The 16,365-nt window shown below is 48.7% G+C and overlaps 1 protein-coding gene across 13 annotated transcripts in view; it reads left to right on the top strand.

The window, feature by feature from the left end:
• Positions 1–484: 484 nt before the first annotated feature.
• maml3 (mastermind-like transcriptional coactivator 3) overlaps positions 485–16,365 on the top strand; it is a 149,308-nt gene continuing 133,427 nt past the window's right edge. For all 13 annotated transcript variants that reach the window (XR_010329881.1, XR_010329884.1, XR_010329879.1 and 10 more), the window contains exon 1: positions 485–1,435. Coding sequence is in view for 4 of the 13 variants with exons in the window: in XM_064334540.1 (XP_064190610.1) it covers positions 1,070–1,435 (366 nt within the window). In the remaining 9 variants the exon portion in view is untranslated. The remainder of the gene's footprint in view (positions 1,436–16,365) is intronic.

The raw sequence follows: 16,365 nt of genomic DNA, 5'->3' as shown, positions 1-16,365 counted from the left end.
TCAATTGGGAGGGAGAAAAAAAAACATCACATTAAAAAAAAATTAAAAACTCTTAAAATAAGTGCTATTACATGCTGCAGAACAGCGTTTAATAGAATCATTTGCGTATTAACAAGGAAAAATAAAACTAAAACAAACAAAAAACGTCAGTGTTACTTAAATCATAATTATCTTTGATCAAACATGCCTTCTTTGACTGTTAACAAAGTGCAAGCGTGAGTTTTACTGTCCATTTTAGTACTTTTACATTCTCGAAGCAGACAAAATCAGCATGATTTGACTTGCACATAACTACCTTAGAAATTAGTTTATGTTTTCCGAAAGCCTTCATAATTGTAGTTTCCCCCGACATGATAATCCTCCACAGCGACGTGTTTTCCCACTGTCTTCAAGTCCACACACAACGGTGAGGGATTCCAGTCCGGGTTTTGCGTGCGGCAGTCGGGCTGTTCACAACCTCTTGCTGATTTTTACTCAGCTCTTGTCCTGATATCACTCCGCTGGCATGGTGGAGGAGAGCACTTGATCATTGTGATGGTAGCAGCAGCTGTGAGCGACCAGCGGAATCGGCGTCTTTAGGATTTCATTTACGCACGTCCTCCGAGGGCAGGATTTCTCTACAGCGCTTCATGCTCGGGGATTTTACAGACAAACTAACGCGATGCAAGTTCACGAAACCACTCCGGAGGCTTTGCGCCGCGAACGGCAAAACTTTTTCTTATAGGACAACACAATAAAGCAGCGAGCTCGTAACATTGGCTGTTGTGCGTGATGTTCGCTCGTAACATCCGGATCTTCCATGGAGTTACATTAGAACAGTTCTGCTGGTGGTGTAAGTGAGCGCGAGGACCGACCGCTGTGCTCGGTCTAACACGCTCCGATTGTGGTATTTTTTCCCCGATCGAGCACAGTATTGTTTTATGGTGTTGCATGGTTGAATTTTACCGAAGGAAGGCTAGCAGCCACTGTTTGTTTATAGTCATCTGAATCCCCATTCCTCTTAACCCTGGAAACATTTTAGACACAAGAGGCTCGACAAAGTTCTTCCAAAATACTGTGCACAGACTATATGATGGGGGATTTTGCAACCCCCACTGCTGCGAACGGCAGCAGCATTTGCATAAACAACAATAACATAAACAGCGGCATCAACGCCGGTAATAACAGTAACAATGCGGGCATTCCTAAGCACAGCGCAGTGGTCGAAAGATTGAGGCAAAGAATCGAAGGCTGCCGGAGACACCATGTAAACTGTGAGAACCGGTACCAGCAAGCCCACGCGGAACAGCTGGAGATTGAACGCAGGGAGACGGTCAGCCTCTACCAGCGAAGCCTGGAGCACAGGGCTAAGAAATCTGCTAATAATAAGCAACAAAACAAACAAGATCCCGAGTCGACAACCACGGCAGAACAGAGAAATAACACACTGATAGCGGTAAGCAACGTTAAACAACCCCATTACACCCCCTCCCCTTCCTCGTCCCATATCACACCCGCAGTGGAAATGACTGAAATTTGTTTGGATTTGCAGTTAGTGGGGAAGAAAAGCACTTGCACAATTAGTTAAATCGTAGGCTACTTCCGACATCATATCCCTCAAACTTTCGCCCTTACTACTGGCATACTGTGTGTATTTTTAGGAAATGGAGATCAGAAACTTTGCAGCCCTTTGAGGGCAATGTTGCTTTGCTTTTAAACTCTGTCCCTAGCTGAAGCAAGCTTAACGTTTCATTTCTGGATTAATAAAACATAACCATTGTGAGTAGCCAAGGCTAAAGCCTAGTACTAGTTGGTAACTTGTCCCGACTTTTACACAAGTCTTATTTCCAAGTAGACAGAGAAGTTTTGGTTTCTCAAAGCTATCAATGAACTTTTGAACAAGTGAAGTCAATGAATTTAGCTGGAAGCCAAAAAATATGCCTACAACGTTCATGTTCGTGTTGAACAAACAAAACAGTTTATCTTAAACTAACGGTTATGGTTGTCAATTTTTTGCATTGTTTCCGTTTCTTTGTAGAAGCAACACATTTGATGTTTCAACTTCGAGTACTAGCAACTGCTGTTGGCTATATTTGTTTGTGCCTTTGTTGACAATGAGTTTACTGGAACTTGTTAAACGTCTTATGTTGATTCAAAATATTGTCACTCTGACTGTCGCTCTCATTGCAAAACATCCCCTGAACCCCGTGTGCATGTTCTATGTCAAGACCCATACTGATTTCTCAAGAGGGGTACTAATTGTCCTTTTCTCGTTAGTATATTGTTAAAATGTGATTGTTTGCATGAATATCTCACAAGACGTTATTCGTGATGTACGTGCCTCATTTTCCGAGCACGGAATATAGTCCCACCCCCCAGAAAAACACTTAGGCTACGAACAAAAATCAAAACAAAAACAAACCGGAAGCTAACAGAGGCAGTGGCACATTGCAGTTCTTCGATGCTGTGTTCTTCAACTGTAGGCTACTAGGTAGCAGACTTTGCTAATGCAACTGTTGTTCGGAGTCACTTGGTGTTGTAATTTAATTATATGGCGGATCGTTTTGTAGACTTGGGGCTATCGCTTTGTCTAGCCACAGTTTATTGTCCAGAGCATCAAGTTAAAGCGAGACAGTCTGGAGAGCTTGGGGAGAATTTAAGGAGAGCCATTATCACCAAAGCTTAATCAACTATGAAAATGTCAAGCGGCGCGTTTACATCTCCACTGTAAACTAAATTATTTGTGGGTCAAGGAACGGTCTTCATTTCGTTAAGACAAGGAGCATACTTATCTAGTCTATTTGTTGATGAACGGTAGCTACCCGTAGACTATTCTCTCCGTTTAGCCTACACACTGAACGTTTATTTGTCAGTCATACTGTGGGCAATTAGATTAAACCCCTCGTCAAAATACAGGCAGCATGAATCATGATACTGAAAACCTGACCACCAAATGACACACTATCAAGGTGCTCTGCGAAGTCAGCTATGCCTGTTTGACGGCGATCGAGGTTTAAATTCCATCCGGCTTTGACTTGATAGCCTTGCGCAAAGGAAACACCATGAACCTAATCATTTGCATTGTAATAACATTAATTGTCGCCCGTCGACGCTGTTGAATTCACGTGTTGCAACAAAACAAAGCACCCCTAAAAACGGATCGCTGTTCTTTTGTGTTTGAACGGTCTGTCTGTCTTTGAAATGCAAAGTGGATTTCTTACAACCCCTTCCGCTAATTTCGGAAGGCGACGGAGGTATGGCGTGCGGTGTCACTTTAAGAGCCATGTTAGCGAGACAGTGGCGATTGTGATAGGCGGAGACCTCCCACTGGGTAGTGTAGACATTATACGGAACCGCCCATTAACTGGTAGGCAACAAACACTTAAATTTTGAGGGATTACCGTTTAAAGATACAGTAGCCTTTTAGTGCAGAAAGCAGAGCCGTAGCCAGGCGGCGGGGTGAATTCAGTTCATTAAGCCGTAGGCGTAGAAATGAAGTTCGGCCGACCAGTTGTGTAGTGTACTGTAGTGAGATTTCCCCGGTAGTTTGGAAGCTCGAGGAAGCTACAGTTAAACGTTTAGGTTTGCCTTGGAGGGCTGGGGTTAAACATTTTACTAAGCGGTTATGTCACTGGATTTGGAAAATTCTTAATTTAAAAATTTGGGTCATATTTTGATCTTTGACCTCAGTTATGTCCACAGACGTTTTTTCCCCCGTTTAAATAGCCTATGTTTATATAGTTAGTTTACCCAGCCCACGTTGTAGCAGCCTACACTAGACCGTTGTGCAAATCTACATGGACATTCTACGGCCATGTCTGGCACAATTTGAAGCAAAGCAGAGAGTTGAATGTAGAAAATAAACTGTAAAAATATAAAACGATAAAATCTAATTTTTCAAAGTTCTGGATATGATGGATAATATATTTTGAATGGTTGTAGCCCCCTTTGGTACAGTGAAACATGCTCAAAATAATATCCGGAAAGAGTATTGAAACTGCTGTACGTACACACAAGCCGCTGCACTTAATTTCTTTAGTCTAAACTGCATAAATAGTACCATTCTGTACTGTTAAATCCTGTATGGATATTGAGTGTTTGATTCAACTACGAGTTACAATTGATATTAAACATCATATGTTGTCATGGAATACAATATCAAGTCCCTTCTTTTTTCGTGAAATTAATTTTCCAAGGGTGGTTTGAAGTGGCTTCCGCACTCACGTCAGCCCTGACTGAAAACCTGTCTCGCTGCTCTGGAAACCCTTCTGGAAGATCAGCCCTCTTCGTACCGTTTTGCACGCTCAGGAATTGGCTGTATTTTTTTCTTTAGCAGCTACTATATTTCCTATTTGGGCGCCCGTGTTTCTGTAGTGCTTTCTCCGTTGATTTTTCCAGATGCAGAAGAAAATGTTTGAAACTTGTTAACTGGCTGTAAGTCACATTTAACGGAAAAAGTTGATAGTTCCACCACCAGAAAATTCCCAATTTAACTCCCTAGATAAACAGTAGTGTTGGCATTAATTCCATTTTAATTCAGTCAATTTAGGAATTTAATTGAAATTTCATTCATTCATCGTTAAAATTTTCAGATGAAATGCTCAGTTCCTTAATTACATTTCAGCTATAATTTCCTGAATTGAAATGGAATTGATCCTAACTCTGTTTTACAGTTTTAATTTTTCACACCTCCGCTGAACACAATGTTGCCTTTTTTAAGATGGCTTGCGGTGTGTTGACATGCAAGACACGCACTCTCTTAAAGTGGTCTGGTTTCTCATTAGCTCGGATAGTTCAGAGTTGGAACCACGCATGACGTTTCAGAGCGAGAGACTGAACGTGTATGACAACGTGCCCAGTCGTTGAGCAATGCAAAGATTTTTCCATATTTAAGAGCTCCATAAAAGTGAGCGTTGCACCTTTTTGACATATGTATTTAGGATAGCTCATGGTCTCTGGCTGCTTGAGCTCGGACCTCAACTCTACCTAGTGTGTGACCAGTTTTAGGAGCTACAAATCTACAGGTGCCGAGTAACCTGGCCAGCCACCTAGCTGTCTAGCTATAACCTGAAATCTAGACATGTCCCATATTTATTTGGACAGTCAGGCACTCCTGAGAGCTATGTTGTTGTTGTTGTTGTTTACACAGTCCTCAAACAGTGAGCATTTCTGATAGTTGGTTGCTGTTATATTCCAGTGGGGGGACGGGGGGGGACGGGGGGCGCTGTGCAGGTTGTCCTACCTGTAACCCTTCCACATGCCACTGCAGTGTGGAAATGCAGTGCTGCAGTAGGCAAATCAGGTGTGTGCACAAACCAAACAAAGTGACCTACTTTGCAAGTGATACTTGCTCCAAGTTGGTTGTCAAGTCCGGCAACTTCAGGAGCAAGTTGTGTGTGTGTGTGTGTGTGTGTGTGTGTGTACACACAAAGTTGTTCTGAACATTTGACTTGTCCCCTGAATGACCTACCCAGCACAAGCAATGAAGTTTGTGAAGCTTCTTCTCCCTGTTCAACCACGTCCATAAATTTGAGATTGCCGTGTGCCGTGTTTTGTATACTACAGTGCTTCCGATTGTAATCGTCATGACAGTTTTCCCATGGTTCTGTAATTATAATAGCAATATATGTGGTTGTTATTTATGTCTAGCAAAGGCATAAGAGATGTTCCATTGATTATAACTAACCAAGACTAGCCTACATTAATTTATGGGTCATTTCCGTCCGGCAGAATGAACCGTATTACATTGTCGCCTTGTGTTAAAGTCAGCTGCCTGTTGTTAGTTCTCTCTAACAAGCACAGTGGGTACAGTTGTTTCAGGGGGATAGAAATTAGTTTGCATTTTTTTTGAAGAGATGGCATTGTTTTTCAGACTTGTCTTGACCGTACAGGCTGGGGTAACAGCGACTTGTTTTAGGCCATAACTCAGGTTGTTGAACGTCGTGCTCGTTATTGGACGGTGTGAAAGGGGGCATAGAATAGAGTAGAATAGAATTTCTTTGTCACTGTACTGGTGTGTCCAACGAGATTCAGGCGCACTGCCTGAGTGGAGCTCAAATATACAATGTGCATCTCCGCTGCTGTAAGAGGGGTCGCCCGAAAAAGGCAGAAATCTCTGATGAGGAGAAGGCGGCTCTCTGCTCGCCTCTCCCCTCCAGTCGTTTTGTCGCTCGCCGATCTCGGGCAGCCGTCACGTCGTGACACATCTCACGACGAGATTAACATCTCCCTTCTGCTATCATGACAGGGCAGTTTGTCACAGACGCATGTCGGGCAGTGCTGCGGGTTAATCCATCCTATCCTCCTCCTCCTCTCTCCTCTCCTGAATCCAGCCCCCCCCCCCCCAATCTTTCCACATGAACGCTGCACCCAGGCAGCGTGCAGGAGCTGTAACTGAGTGGTGGGGGGGGAGTGGCGTGGGTGGGGGAGGGGGGGGTGGAGCTGGGACTCTCCAGGCGGGTGCCTGGCGTCGAAGGCTGTCGCACACTCAGTTTGTGCAAAATGATCAAACCGCATCGAGATTACAGTAAACGGGAAGGGGGGGGGGCAAAGCAAGTTTGGGACCAGGTCTTGGGGTTTGGGACCAGGTCTTGGGGTTTGGGACCAGGTCTTGGGGTTTGGGACCAGGTCTTGGGGTTGGAACCTGGTCTTGTGGTTTGGGACCAGGTTTTGGGGTTGGGACCTGGTCTTGGGGTTGTCGGTTTCTTGGTGTCCTCGGTTTGGTCCTGTTCTCCGTAAGCGGTATTCTTGCTGTGCAGCGCTGTTCTCGCTCGTCAATTGTGCTCCCACCCCCCCCACCCCCCTGGATTCACCCATCAGCCGACCTCCTGTGTCTCCCCCTCCTCCTCCTCCTCCTCTTCGTCTCCGCCGGGGCAGACCTGCCCGTCTTCGTTCCCCTGGCGCTCGCCGCTCACAGCAGGCCGAAAAGCCTCCCGGTACCGCCGGTCATTTACCCGGCGTGGCGCACGCTCACGGACGGCTGCCAGCATGGGGTGGGGGGCGGGGGCGGGGGATGGGGGTGGGGGGGGGGGTCTGGAGACGAGCCGTACGGGACGCTTTAACCCCCTGCCTCTCCGCCGTCCGCACGCGAGCGCGATGTCGGCCGACGCCAACGACCCCGTGTTTATTCCATCAGCGTTCGCCTTTAAGGAGACTTTGATTCATTCAGTGCTATAAAATCTAAAACACGTTTTGTTTTTAAAATGCATTAAGCAAACTTTTATACATATTCATTATGTAAGTTTTGTTGTTTTTATTTATTTAAAAAATAATTTTCGCTATGTCGAAACTTGCGGTGCGGCTGGTGTGATGAAACTCTTTTGTAACTTTTCAGGTTTAAGTATTTTTTTTAGTTTTTGTTAACATACAAAAATGTTCACACTATTTTCTGGGTGGTAGATCTTTTCATAATTTAAAAAGTAATTGCTCTTCAGCATATTTTCATAGCTGATAAATAAAAAAAGTGTTTTACTTTTTAGTGTATTAAATAATGTGTCTGTGTATTAGTTACTGAGTCATATTTTTTTAACAGTAATTAGGCTATGTAATTGTATTGCAGTTTGCTTAATTGAAGTTATGTAAGGGTATGTTAAAGGTCTAAAATAGGAATCCTGCAGTATATTTGTGATCTGTGAACTAGTTTATAAGGAAAATAGTAATCGGCTTGTGAAGAATGTTTTTGTACCTTGTGATAAATGCATGTGTCCTTTTCTCAAGAAGCATATGACCCCACTTCTCATGGGCAAACATTTCCCAATCCATTACATCAGATTACATTTTAGCAGATGTTAAATTTACAAAGATGCCATTTTTTACTTACAATCCATTTATACTTTGCCTACATATTCATCATGGGCATACAGTAAACATTTTGGGGCCTAATTGATTAATTAATTTAATGGGTTTGACAATTGACCAAAAGTCAAGGCACAAGGTCCTCATGGCCAATCTAAATAGTCCCCCGGCTAAGACACTGGTTCTGTTATGTGTGCTGACAAGCAAAGGAACTGTAATAAACATCTGGCTTCTGCAAAGTCTGTGGTATTAAGAAGTCCATTTCCCTGTAGTGCAACTTTGCCTGAGTTTTCACTTCCCCTTCCGTGTCCTGTCCCCACTTTAAGGGCACATCCACGTACGACTCCGAACTACAGTTCCCACAGTGCAGTGCTCTCCAGCCTACAGAATCCTGTAATGTGTGAATACCCAGCCCTGGCTCTATGCAGGCAGAGTCGGGAGAGAAAGCCATCTACATTCCAAACACACTTTTGCATTTTCACACTTGGCTTCACATGGGGGGGCAAAGGTGTGTTCCTCCTTAATAGTGTGTAAGAAACCTGTAACCCCAAATTAGCCTCAGCCTCTGAGAGAGAGGGAGAAGGAGAGAGAGGCTAGAAAGAGAGAGAGAGAGGGGGAAAGAGCTAGAGGGGGAAAGAGAGAGACAGAGTCAGTGGCAGGATGGAAAAATAACAAATGTTCTGTCAGCTGTTCAGAGTGTGGTCTGGGCAGATTGCCTGGTCTTTGACATGTTAGTTTGTTCTAATTATCACCTGTGAACATTCAGAGCCATAAGATTCTGCTCCTTTGCTTCTTGCCCTCACAGGACAGTGATACGTAGGCAAACGATGCCCTTTGTCGTACTGGCCGCAGCTGAATCCAGTGGCGTGTTTTTGTCCCATGCGCATGAACTGTGAGGGAATTTGGCAGCATTAACTTCCGATTCAGAAGACTGCAGAAGATCTTGGGTACATGAGCCCAGCCTAAAAAGAAAAACCCCTGCAGAGAGGAGAGCTTTGAGCAATTAGTCTGTCTTTAATGTGTGAATCTCAAAGAGCTTTAACTTTGTGTTGCTGAACACAGCCAGTTGGGCTGTCCACATCCCATTAATGCTATTGTCTTGGAAGAGCGTCCAATTACTAAAATTGGCATCAGAACATGGGCCTCTGATGTCATAAAGGCAATGTATTGGGCCTGTGATGTCATAAAGGCAGTGTAGCCGACCTGTGATGTCATAAATGCAACCTAGTCCCACAATGCAGCTGTGGGGGGATCTGTTATTTAATTTATTTTGTATGTGTCTGAAATGTATTTTGCTTTCTCCTGGCTTACACTGTTTGTGGGATACTAGCATGCTTGCCGATTTTGCTCTTTAAGAATTGCTTGTGACCCCTAAAGGGGTAAGATCAGTTCATCCAGCCACGTAGCTCACCCCCCCGCCCCCCCCCCCCCCCACACCCCCCACACCCCACCACTTGTAAAGGCTTCCAAACCGCATTCGCTTTTACAGTAAATGTGACTCCTCAAACCCGCGTTCGGTCGTGATGTTTCTCGGACCCGCGTTCGGTCCTGATGTTTCTCGGACCCGCGCTCGGTGAGGTTTTCCGGCACAAAGGGCGCCTCCGTGCCGAGCGCGTGTGCAAAACGGGCGTGAAGCTGTGCCCTGGAATTCCAGCGAAAGGTCTCGGCCGACTTCTTCTCGCCGCCGTGAGGTTTCCTCCCCCGGACTGGCAGCGTTTCTCGCTGCGGCAAGCGTTTACGGGGGGGCGGGGGGGGCGAGGGATGGCCCTGTGAGGGATTGCAAAATGCCACTTCTCCCAGATTTTGGAAGACCGGCCGACCGCGCTTTTCGCCGAAGGACCAAAACTTGAGGTTTTCGGTGTGCCCAGAAACACGTCTCGCAGAGAGAAGGCCGTTTTTTTTTCGCTTTCTCATCAAGGAATTCTGCCATCAAAGGGCCTGGAACCGCTAAGTTTGCAGAGGAATTTTATTTATTTATTTATTTATTTTTGGCATGGGGGCTTGCAGCGCTCGCCCTGTTCATCCTCCCCGCTCCACGTCTGTGTCTAGACACGCTCTCGAGTTCACAGCGGTGCTCGTCGGTAAAAAAAAAAAGGATTAAAAGCACAACCTGTTGCACCTCATTCAACAGGGATCAGTCTGGGCCCAAATCATGAATGGTCTTCATTGCCCCCGTTTTCTCCTGGAGGGCAAAGGCTTCTCAGGCCAACACACTGAGTTTCCCGACGGCAGTTGCCGGACACTCCGTTGCTCTTATCGTACTACAGGGGTCCGGTGGTAGATGTTCTTAATTTGGATCCTCAGCCTCCTGGGTATGTGCTGAAGCTACTTGGGTGTAGTACCTTGCTTAAGGGCACAACAGTGGCCCGGCTGGGCATCAAACCTGCAGAGTTAGCAGCTGCCTAACCACTAGACTACACTGCCACCAGAAAGAGCGAATGGAAGGTCAGCTCTGTGACTGAATGACGACATGCTGGAGTAAATTGCCTTTTTTAATGTACAAAATTTGTGCCGTTGCATTGTTGGGGAGATTAATGATATGAAATCCGACTGTGTATCCGAACGCAAATGGAGGGAGAGAAAAAAAACTCACTTATAACGATAAACTCTGCAAATATTTGACAAATGCTAAATATGTAATTGCAGACATTTTCAGTTCATGCCGGAGATTTCTACAATCTCTGGACTGTTACTTTATTCTGTTTATAATGGCTAAACGATTACTCAGTGGTAATGATATAGCCATTAGATGAAAGTTTTGTTACGGGTTGCATAAATGGAGTTGCACATTTCTGTAGCCATTAAACGAAACATACTTAGTTGAAAAGGCAAGTAAACGCGCCTATTAAAGGGTTGCACTGAGATTGTTTCTTTGGTCGTTTCTCTTGTTAATGCATTTCTATAAAATTTTCATTTCTAAAATGACTGTGTTAGGCCTTTGAAGAGTGGTTTTTTTTTGGGAATGTTTTTTTTCTCAATCAAAGTTCTAAGTCAGTGTTCCAGAACTCCGTTGCTTTCAGTCACCAGCAGCGATTGTGACGTCAGCATTAGAATGTTCAGCTAAGAACGAACATTCTAATCACACTGTGGTGACCTTGCTCTGTAAAAAGGGTGAAGGCCTGTGGATTTATTTTGTGGAGGCTCCAATGGCGGATAGCCAAGCCGCGTGGATGAGGTGCATGTGGCGCACGCCGTTCGAGGGGTAAGAGCGAGCACGCAGACGCAGAACAGCAAGCACGCCTGACTGTAATTTAAAAAATGTTTTTTTTTTTTTGGTGACAAATCGGCAGGGTGACTTTTGTGCGTGGGGGGCTTTGAGTTGTGAAAGGGGTTTGTTCCTCTTCTGGTGTTAAAGAGCCGGGAAGAGTGTTCAGAGGGTTTTCTGTTCTCGGGGCGCTTGGGGCTCCACGGCAGCCGAAGGTTCGGCGTCGGCGCGGCGCTCATCTGATGAGCGCTCCACGCTATTTATGTCGTTACCTGAGGCGCGGGTTTGAATGAGGAGACGGGCGGGATTCAGTCTGAAGCTTTGTACTTAACTTTAGGATGATGAAATTATGAAATTGTTACACCCTCCCCCCCCAATTGCTCTTACAATATCAATTTCATGGTCTCGGGAAATTAAAAAAGGGGGGAAAATGCATTTATGAGTCAAAAAAAAAAAGCGGAACTGTATTTAATTTGGCGCTTGGATAAGGACATGGCACATTGGTGTGAGATTTAAAAGGTTAAAGTCTGGTTCATCGCTCACTGTTTTTTGTGATCATTGGAAGTATTAACCAGCCCCAGGGTGGGAAATTAGGGTGACTGCATTTTTCAACTGAGCCGGACCCTTCTCCAGACCCTCTCCTGTTTCCGTGGCTACGATGGCCGCGTTTGCGGGCGGACATGTTTGGTGGCTAAATGGCGCTTCTCGTCGCCGGCTGACCTGCCGTGAGCTCGGTGGCAGACTCCCGCTGCTCAGGGGCAGTAGACCCTCTGCTCCTGGCACCGGCGGGAGCCTGTGTGTGGACAGGGATTGAGTACCTGGGCACAGGTACAGGTGTTCACTGGTACCTGCGCAATTACCAGTTCGGTGTGGGTTCCTCTCTGTGCTAATGGCTTTTGGTTGCACTTTCTCAGGTGTGAATAATCGTAGTGAATGCTCGTGTGGAATAGGTAGAGGCTGTGAGCTGAGCGATCGCTCTGAAGACAGGGCTTATTGTTTTTTTCTCGGCCTGCTTGCAGTGCAGATGACTCTGAAGCCTGGGGGAGACGGCAGCGGGTTTGAGGAGCAGGAGGGGTGGTTAATGCAGGGGGGGTAGCCACATTAATCTTGACCTTGTGACAGCACCCTCCCCCCCCCAGATCCAGAGGCAGGAGGGAGCAATGTCACCTGTCCTCACATCGCCTAGAGGGAACGCCACACCGCCCCCCCCACCCCCTCAAAGTATGACCTCGAAATCTGCTCTCTGAGATAAAGATGACAAAGATGATTTTGCCAGGAGGTGCTGCACCAACACCGTGCCCCAGCTGCCCCCCTCCCTGCCCCCCCCCCCCCCCGCGCCGCGGTGACGCCCGAGATGGATGCCGTCACTCCGGTGTGCCGTGCGCCAGCTCTCGCGGCTCAGACGCGCGGGTCTGGGAGTCGCCGGCCGAAGGGCTGCCGCTGACCTTCGCAGAGCGATTCGGCGGCCTTGGCGGCCGATGATAAGCAGCCCTGCGCGGGGCGGGAAGGGGTCGTTCGTTTTGCGGTGACGTCATCGGGCCCCGTCCGTGCGTCTCCCCAGCCAGGGCGCCAGAGTTCCACTGGGGGGTGGGGGTGGGGTGGGGGGTGGGGGGGGGGATGTCTGCACTCGAAATCCACGGTCGTCAATCTCACAGCGCAGCCCACGTTTGTTGTGGGGATGTCGGCGTAGCTTCCAGAGAATTCCTGAGCGGTAACGATGACGTCGCGGGTGAAGTGTCGATGTGGGGCTCCCACCAGGGGTGGGGGGGGTATGGGGGGGGGGCACAGCGCCCGGTGTGTGAGCGGTTAAAACGCTCTTTGAAGCCGCTTCCTCCGTTTTTGGAGCCCGGGAGCTGCCGATGGCGGTTGGCGGCCCTGTGGATTCTAGGCGGCTGCGCACACGCGCCAGGCGCAGAGCCCTCCCCTCCGGAGTTCGGAAACCATGGCAACCAGACACGTCTGCGGGCCCGGGCTGAAGGAGGCGGGGCTTTGCGCCACCGCGATGGGCGCGCGACGCGGGAATCCCAGCAGCCTTTGCGCTCGCGACTGCAGCCTGCGGAGGAGCGACTCCCTCCCGCGGCCCGTGCGGGGCGGCGTGCGCGGACAGGAAGAGGAAGCCCGTTTCGGCGTCTCCCGCAGTGTGCAGACGCCCGCCTCCTCCCTCCTGCGCCGCCTCCTCGTTTTGGGAATGAATTATTCAGCGAGCCGGGCTGAAAGACACCCACGGGTGGTTCAGTGAGAAAATTAGAAGCCCAGGGAAAGTGTCTGACGGGCCGCATGAAAGGCTCGTCCCTCTCCGCTCGCGTGCCGTGGCTGTTTCTGCGTCTGCCGCAGGCCTCGTGAGTTACATACGCAGGTTTATTGCTGGCGATGAGGACGAACGGCACCGATTTCCGTCCGCGAACAGGCCGAGGTGCCCTTGTGCCCTGTGTGCTGTGAGGTCACAAGTGTGCGATTAGAATGTTCATAACGGAATGCTGATGTCACAATCACTGCTGGTGACTGAAAGTTCTAGAACACTGACCTATAAGTTTGAACAAAAAAGGCATTCCAAAAAACCCTACTACTACTCTTCAAGTGGGTTTTAAGTGAGCCGGGCCCAGGACCTGCCCTCATTCTGGCGAGTGTCGTGTCGTGTCGTGTGTCCGGAGGCCGGTCTCCGATAGTGCGGGTTGAGACTGTAGGCTTCGGGCTACAGTTCCTATAGCAGCGCAGTAAAAAGCTTTCCTCTTAAAAAGAGACATAATGTAGAGTCACGCTTGAGTGGGCAATGAAAGGGCCCTTGGCTAATTAGATGTATTCTTAACTCCTTTTTTTTTATTATTTCTTTTTTTTTTTAAACCGCCCCTGAATCCCCGCTCGCGCTCTTTGAGAGTGAACGTACGGCCCGGGACAGGGGATGAATGCGAGGCCTCATCGCGGGCTGGGACCCCCGCGCGGGCTCTCTGTGTGTGTGTGTGTGTGTGTGTGTGTGTGTGTGTGTGTGTGTGTGTGTGTGTGTGACCCGAGTCTAAGGGAGCATTAGGTAATGGCTCTGTGTGTGTGTGTGACCTGAGTCAAAGGGAGCATTAGGTAATGGCTCTCTGACAGAGGAGCTCCGGATCCAGGGCTCACGGACGTGATCGCAGGCTTCGGCGCACGGGTTACTCAGGGAAAAGATGGCTTCTCCCGCTCACAGTGGCTGCTGAGATCGGTTCGTTCCGTCGAATTGTCAGTTACATACAGGTGGCCCGGCGGTGGAATATCACTGATGAATGGGAGCCTTTCCTGTGACTCTTTAAATGCCCTTGAGGGGAGAGAAAAAAAAAAAAAAAAAACTAGCTGGCAAATACCCAGAAGGATGGGAGGCTGTTTGCGTCCTATAAATCTTTTTGCGTGTAACCTCACGTGTGCGCGCACACGCACACGCTTCTGTATGCAACTGCAGTTCCCCCTGGCACATCCTCACCGGAAAAGACACGCCCCCCCCCCACCCCCCCCCAAAACGCTGACGAGAGTGTGCAGTATTGACGCGAACAAGGCCGATTTGTCAGACTCTGTGCCGGTTTGGATCCTTGAGCTGTTACACGGTTTCCGCCTGACGCACACTAAAGGTCAGCCACCGTGCGATCTGCCAGTTCAGCGCTGTCTGCTGATCTAACGAGCAGCAGAGATTATCTCCCCTCTAAACCCCCCTCCCCCCGACCCCCTCCCCCCCGACCCCCCCGTCCCTCCCCCGCCCCCGACCCCCCGCCCCCCGACCCCCCGCCCCCCCCGACCCCCGACCCCCGAACCCAGCCCCTTCTTCATTTCTTTCCCCAAGTCTTTGTTGAACTGCTAAAGTTCACATGATCTCACCCAAGGCAGCGATCGGAGGGAGTCTGTGGTTATTTGATCCATTTTGGATCTGCTGGTTATTTTGGATCTGCCGGGTCGATAGTCTGGACCACCGGACCGGCACTGAGGCCAAAGGAAGCCGCAGCCCCGCAGCCCAATAGAGTCTGTGATTGGGCCGGCTGAGTCAGGTGGGCACGTTCACACCTGCAGGAATCAAAGCCTACAGACGCCGCGGCTGACGTTAGCGCTGGCTAGCGCGCTGTCTGGCGCTGGGAGAAATGACCGTGTCGCTTCATCTCTTCTGTGACGACCCACCCTGGCTCGACCCAGGCCGGACCAGGCCTGTCCCGGTGGGGCAGAAAATAATATAATAATAATATAATAATAGTAGTAATAATAATAGTAATTATAATAACAATAATAGTAGTAGTAGTGCTTCAGTCTGTTAACACTCTCACAGTCTGGGTGAATTAAAAACACAAAGTTAAAAATAAAATAATTTGAAGATGCCACTAGTTGTAACTTTGATTTCTTTCTCGAATTACTTTTATAAATAAACACACACGTGCACACAGATATTTAATCGGGTTGGTCTTTTTTTTTCCTTTCCTTTTTTCTTTCCCCCTTTTCCGCACGCTCTTCCTGTGTGACCTGCGAGGCTGCTGAATTGTTCATTACTCTGTTGGTGCTATTTGCGGGTGTGAATAAGAGAGAGGCGCTCGGAGGAAAGGTCAGCCTGTTTTATTATTCATTTTTATTTCATATCCGAGCCTCAAAACAGCCGCTGTGATTCCGAGTCTCGCGCAGACCACAGGTGAAATATTTCCCGCCCACGCCTTGGCGGTATAATGGCGAGCGTAAACGCCATATTAGCTCTCCCCCTGTGATGTCACGGTCGCCCCTGACTACCCCAAGCCGCCGCAGCCTTCTCCGTCCGCGGGTCCGCGCGGCGAGCGCAAGCCGTGAAATTTTTATAAGCGCTCGCCCCGAACGGTGGTGGCGCGGGCCGCGGCCACGCCCGTTAGCCGCCGGAGAGGAGTAATTGCGTTTCGGCGGGGGAGCGGCGGGGGAGCGGAGGGGAGGAGAAGGCTCATTATTCGATAATATTGCAGGTAATAAGAAAATCAGAGAGGGCGCTGAGGTTGGGGGGAGGGTGGGGGAAGTACAGCTGTGATGTCACGGCCCCCCTCACCCCCCCCCCCCTCTCGGACGGCCCCCAGCTTAAGTTCTCCCGCCAAACGGTCGCTGCACGCCGGGTTTTCGGTTCCCGCCGCTCCTTAAACTGCGATCTGTTCGCCAAGAGAACACATGCTGGGGGGGGGGGGGTGTCTGTGGAGCGGACTGGGGGGTAGGAGCTATTGCCATCGCCATAACTGTGGCCGGTATCCTCTTCCCCTCCGTGTGTGCCTCAGATTTCATCCCGCGTTGGCACACCAAAGGAGGGGACCGCCCTACTCCTGATCTGTGTTTGTCAGGTCGGTGTTGACAGGCTGGCTAAAGGTCCTGACTGCTGCTAGCGCTAATAGCTGGAGAACGGAGTGGCTGCGTCAGAGCTTCTGAAGGCTTGCAGC

The sequence above is a fragment of the Anguilla rostrata genome, chromosome 5, assembly GCF_018555375.3.
Source record: "Anguilla rostrata isolate EN2019 chromosome 5, ASM1855537v3, whole genome shotgun sequence".
Lineage (NCBI taxonomy): Eukaryota > Metazoa > Chordata > Actinopteri > Anguilliformes > Anguillidae > Anguilla > Anguilla rostrata.
The sequence above is the reverse complement of the archived record's forward strand: the minus strand, read 5'-3'. Positions and strand labels throughout refer to the sequence as shown.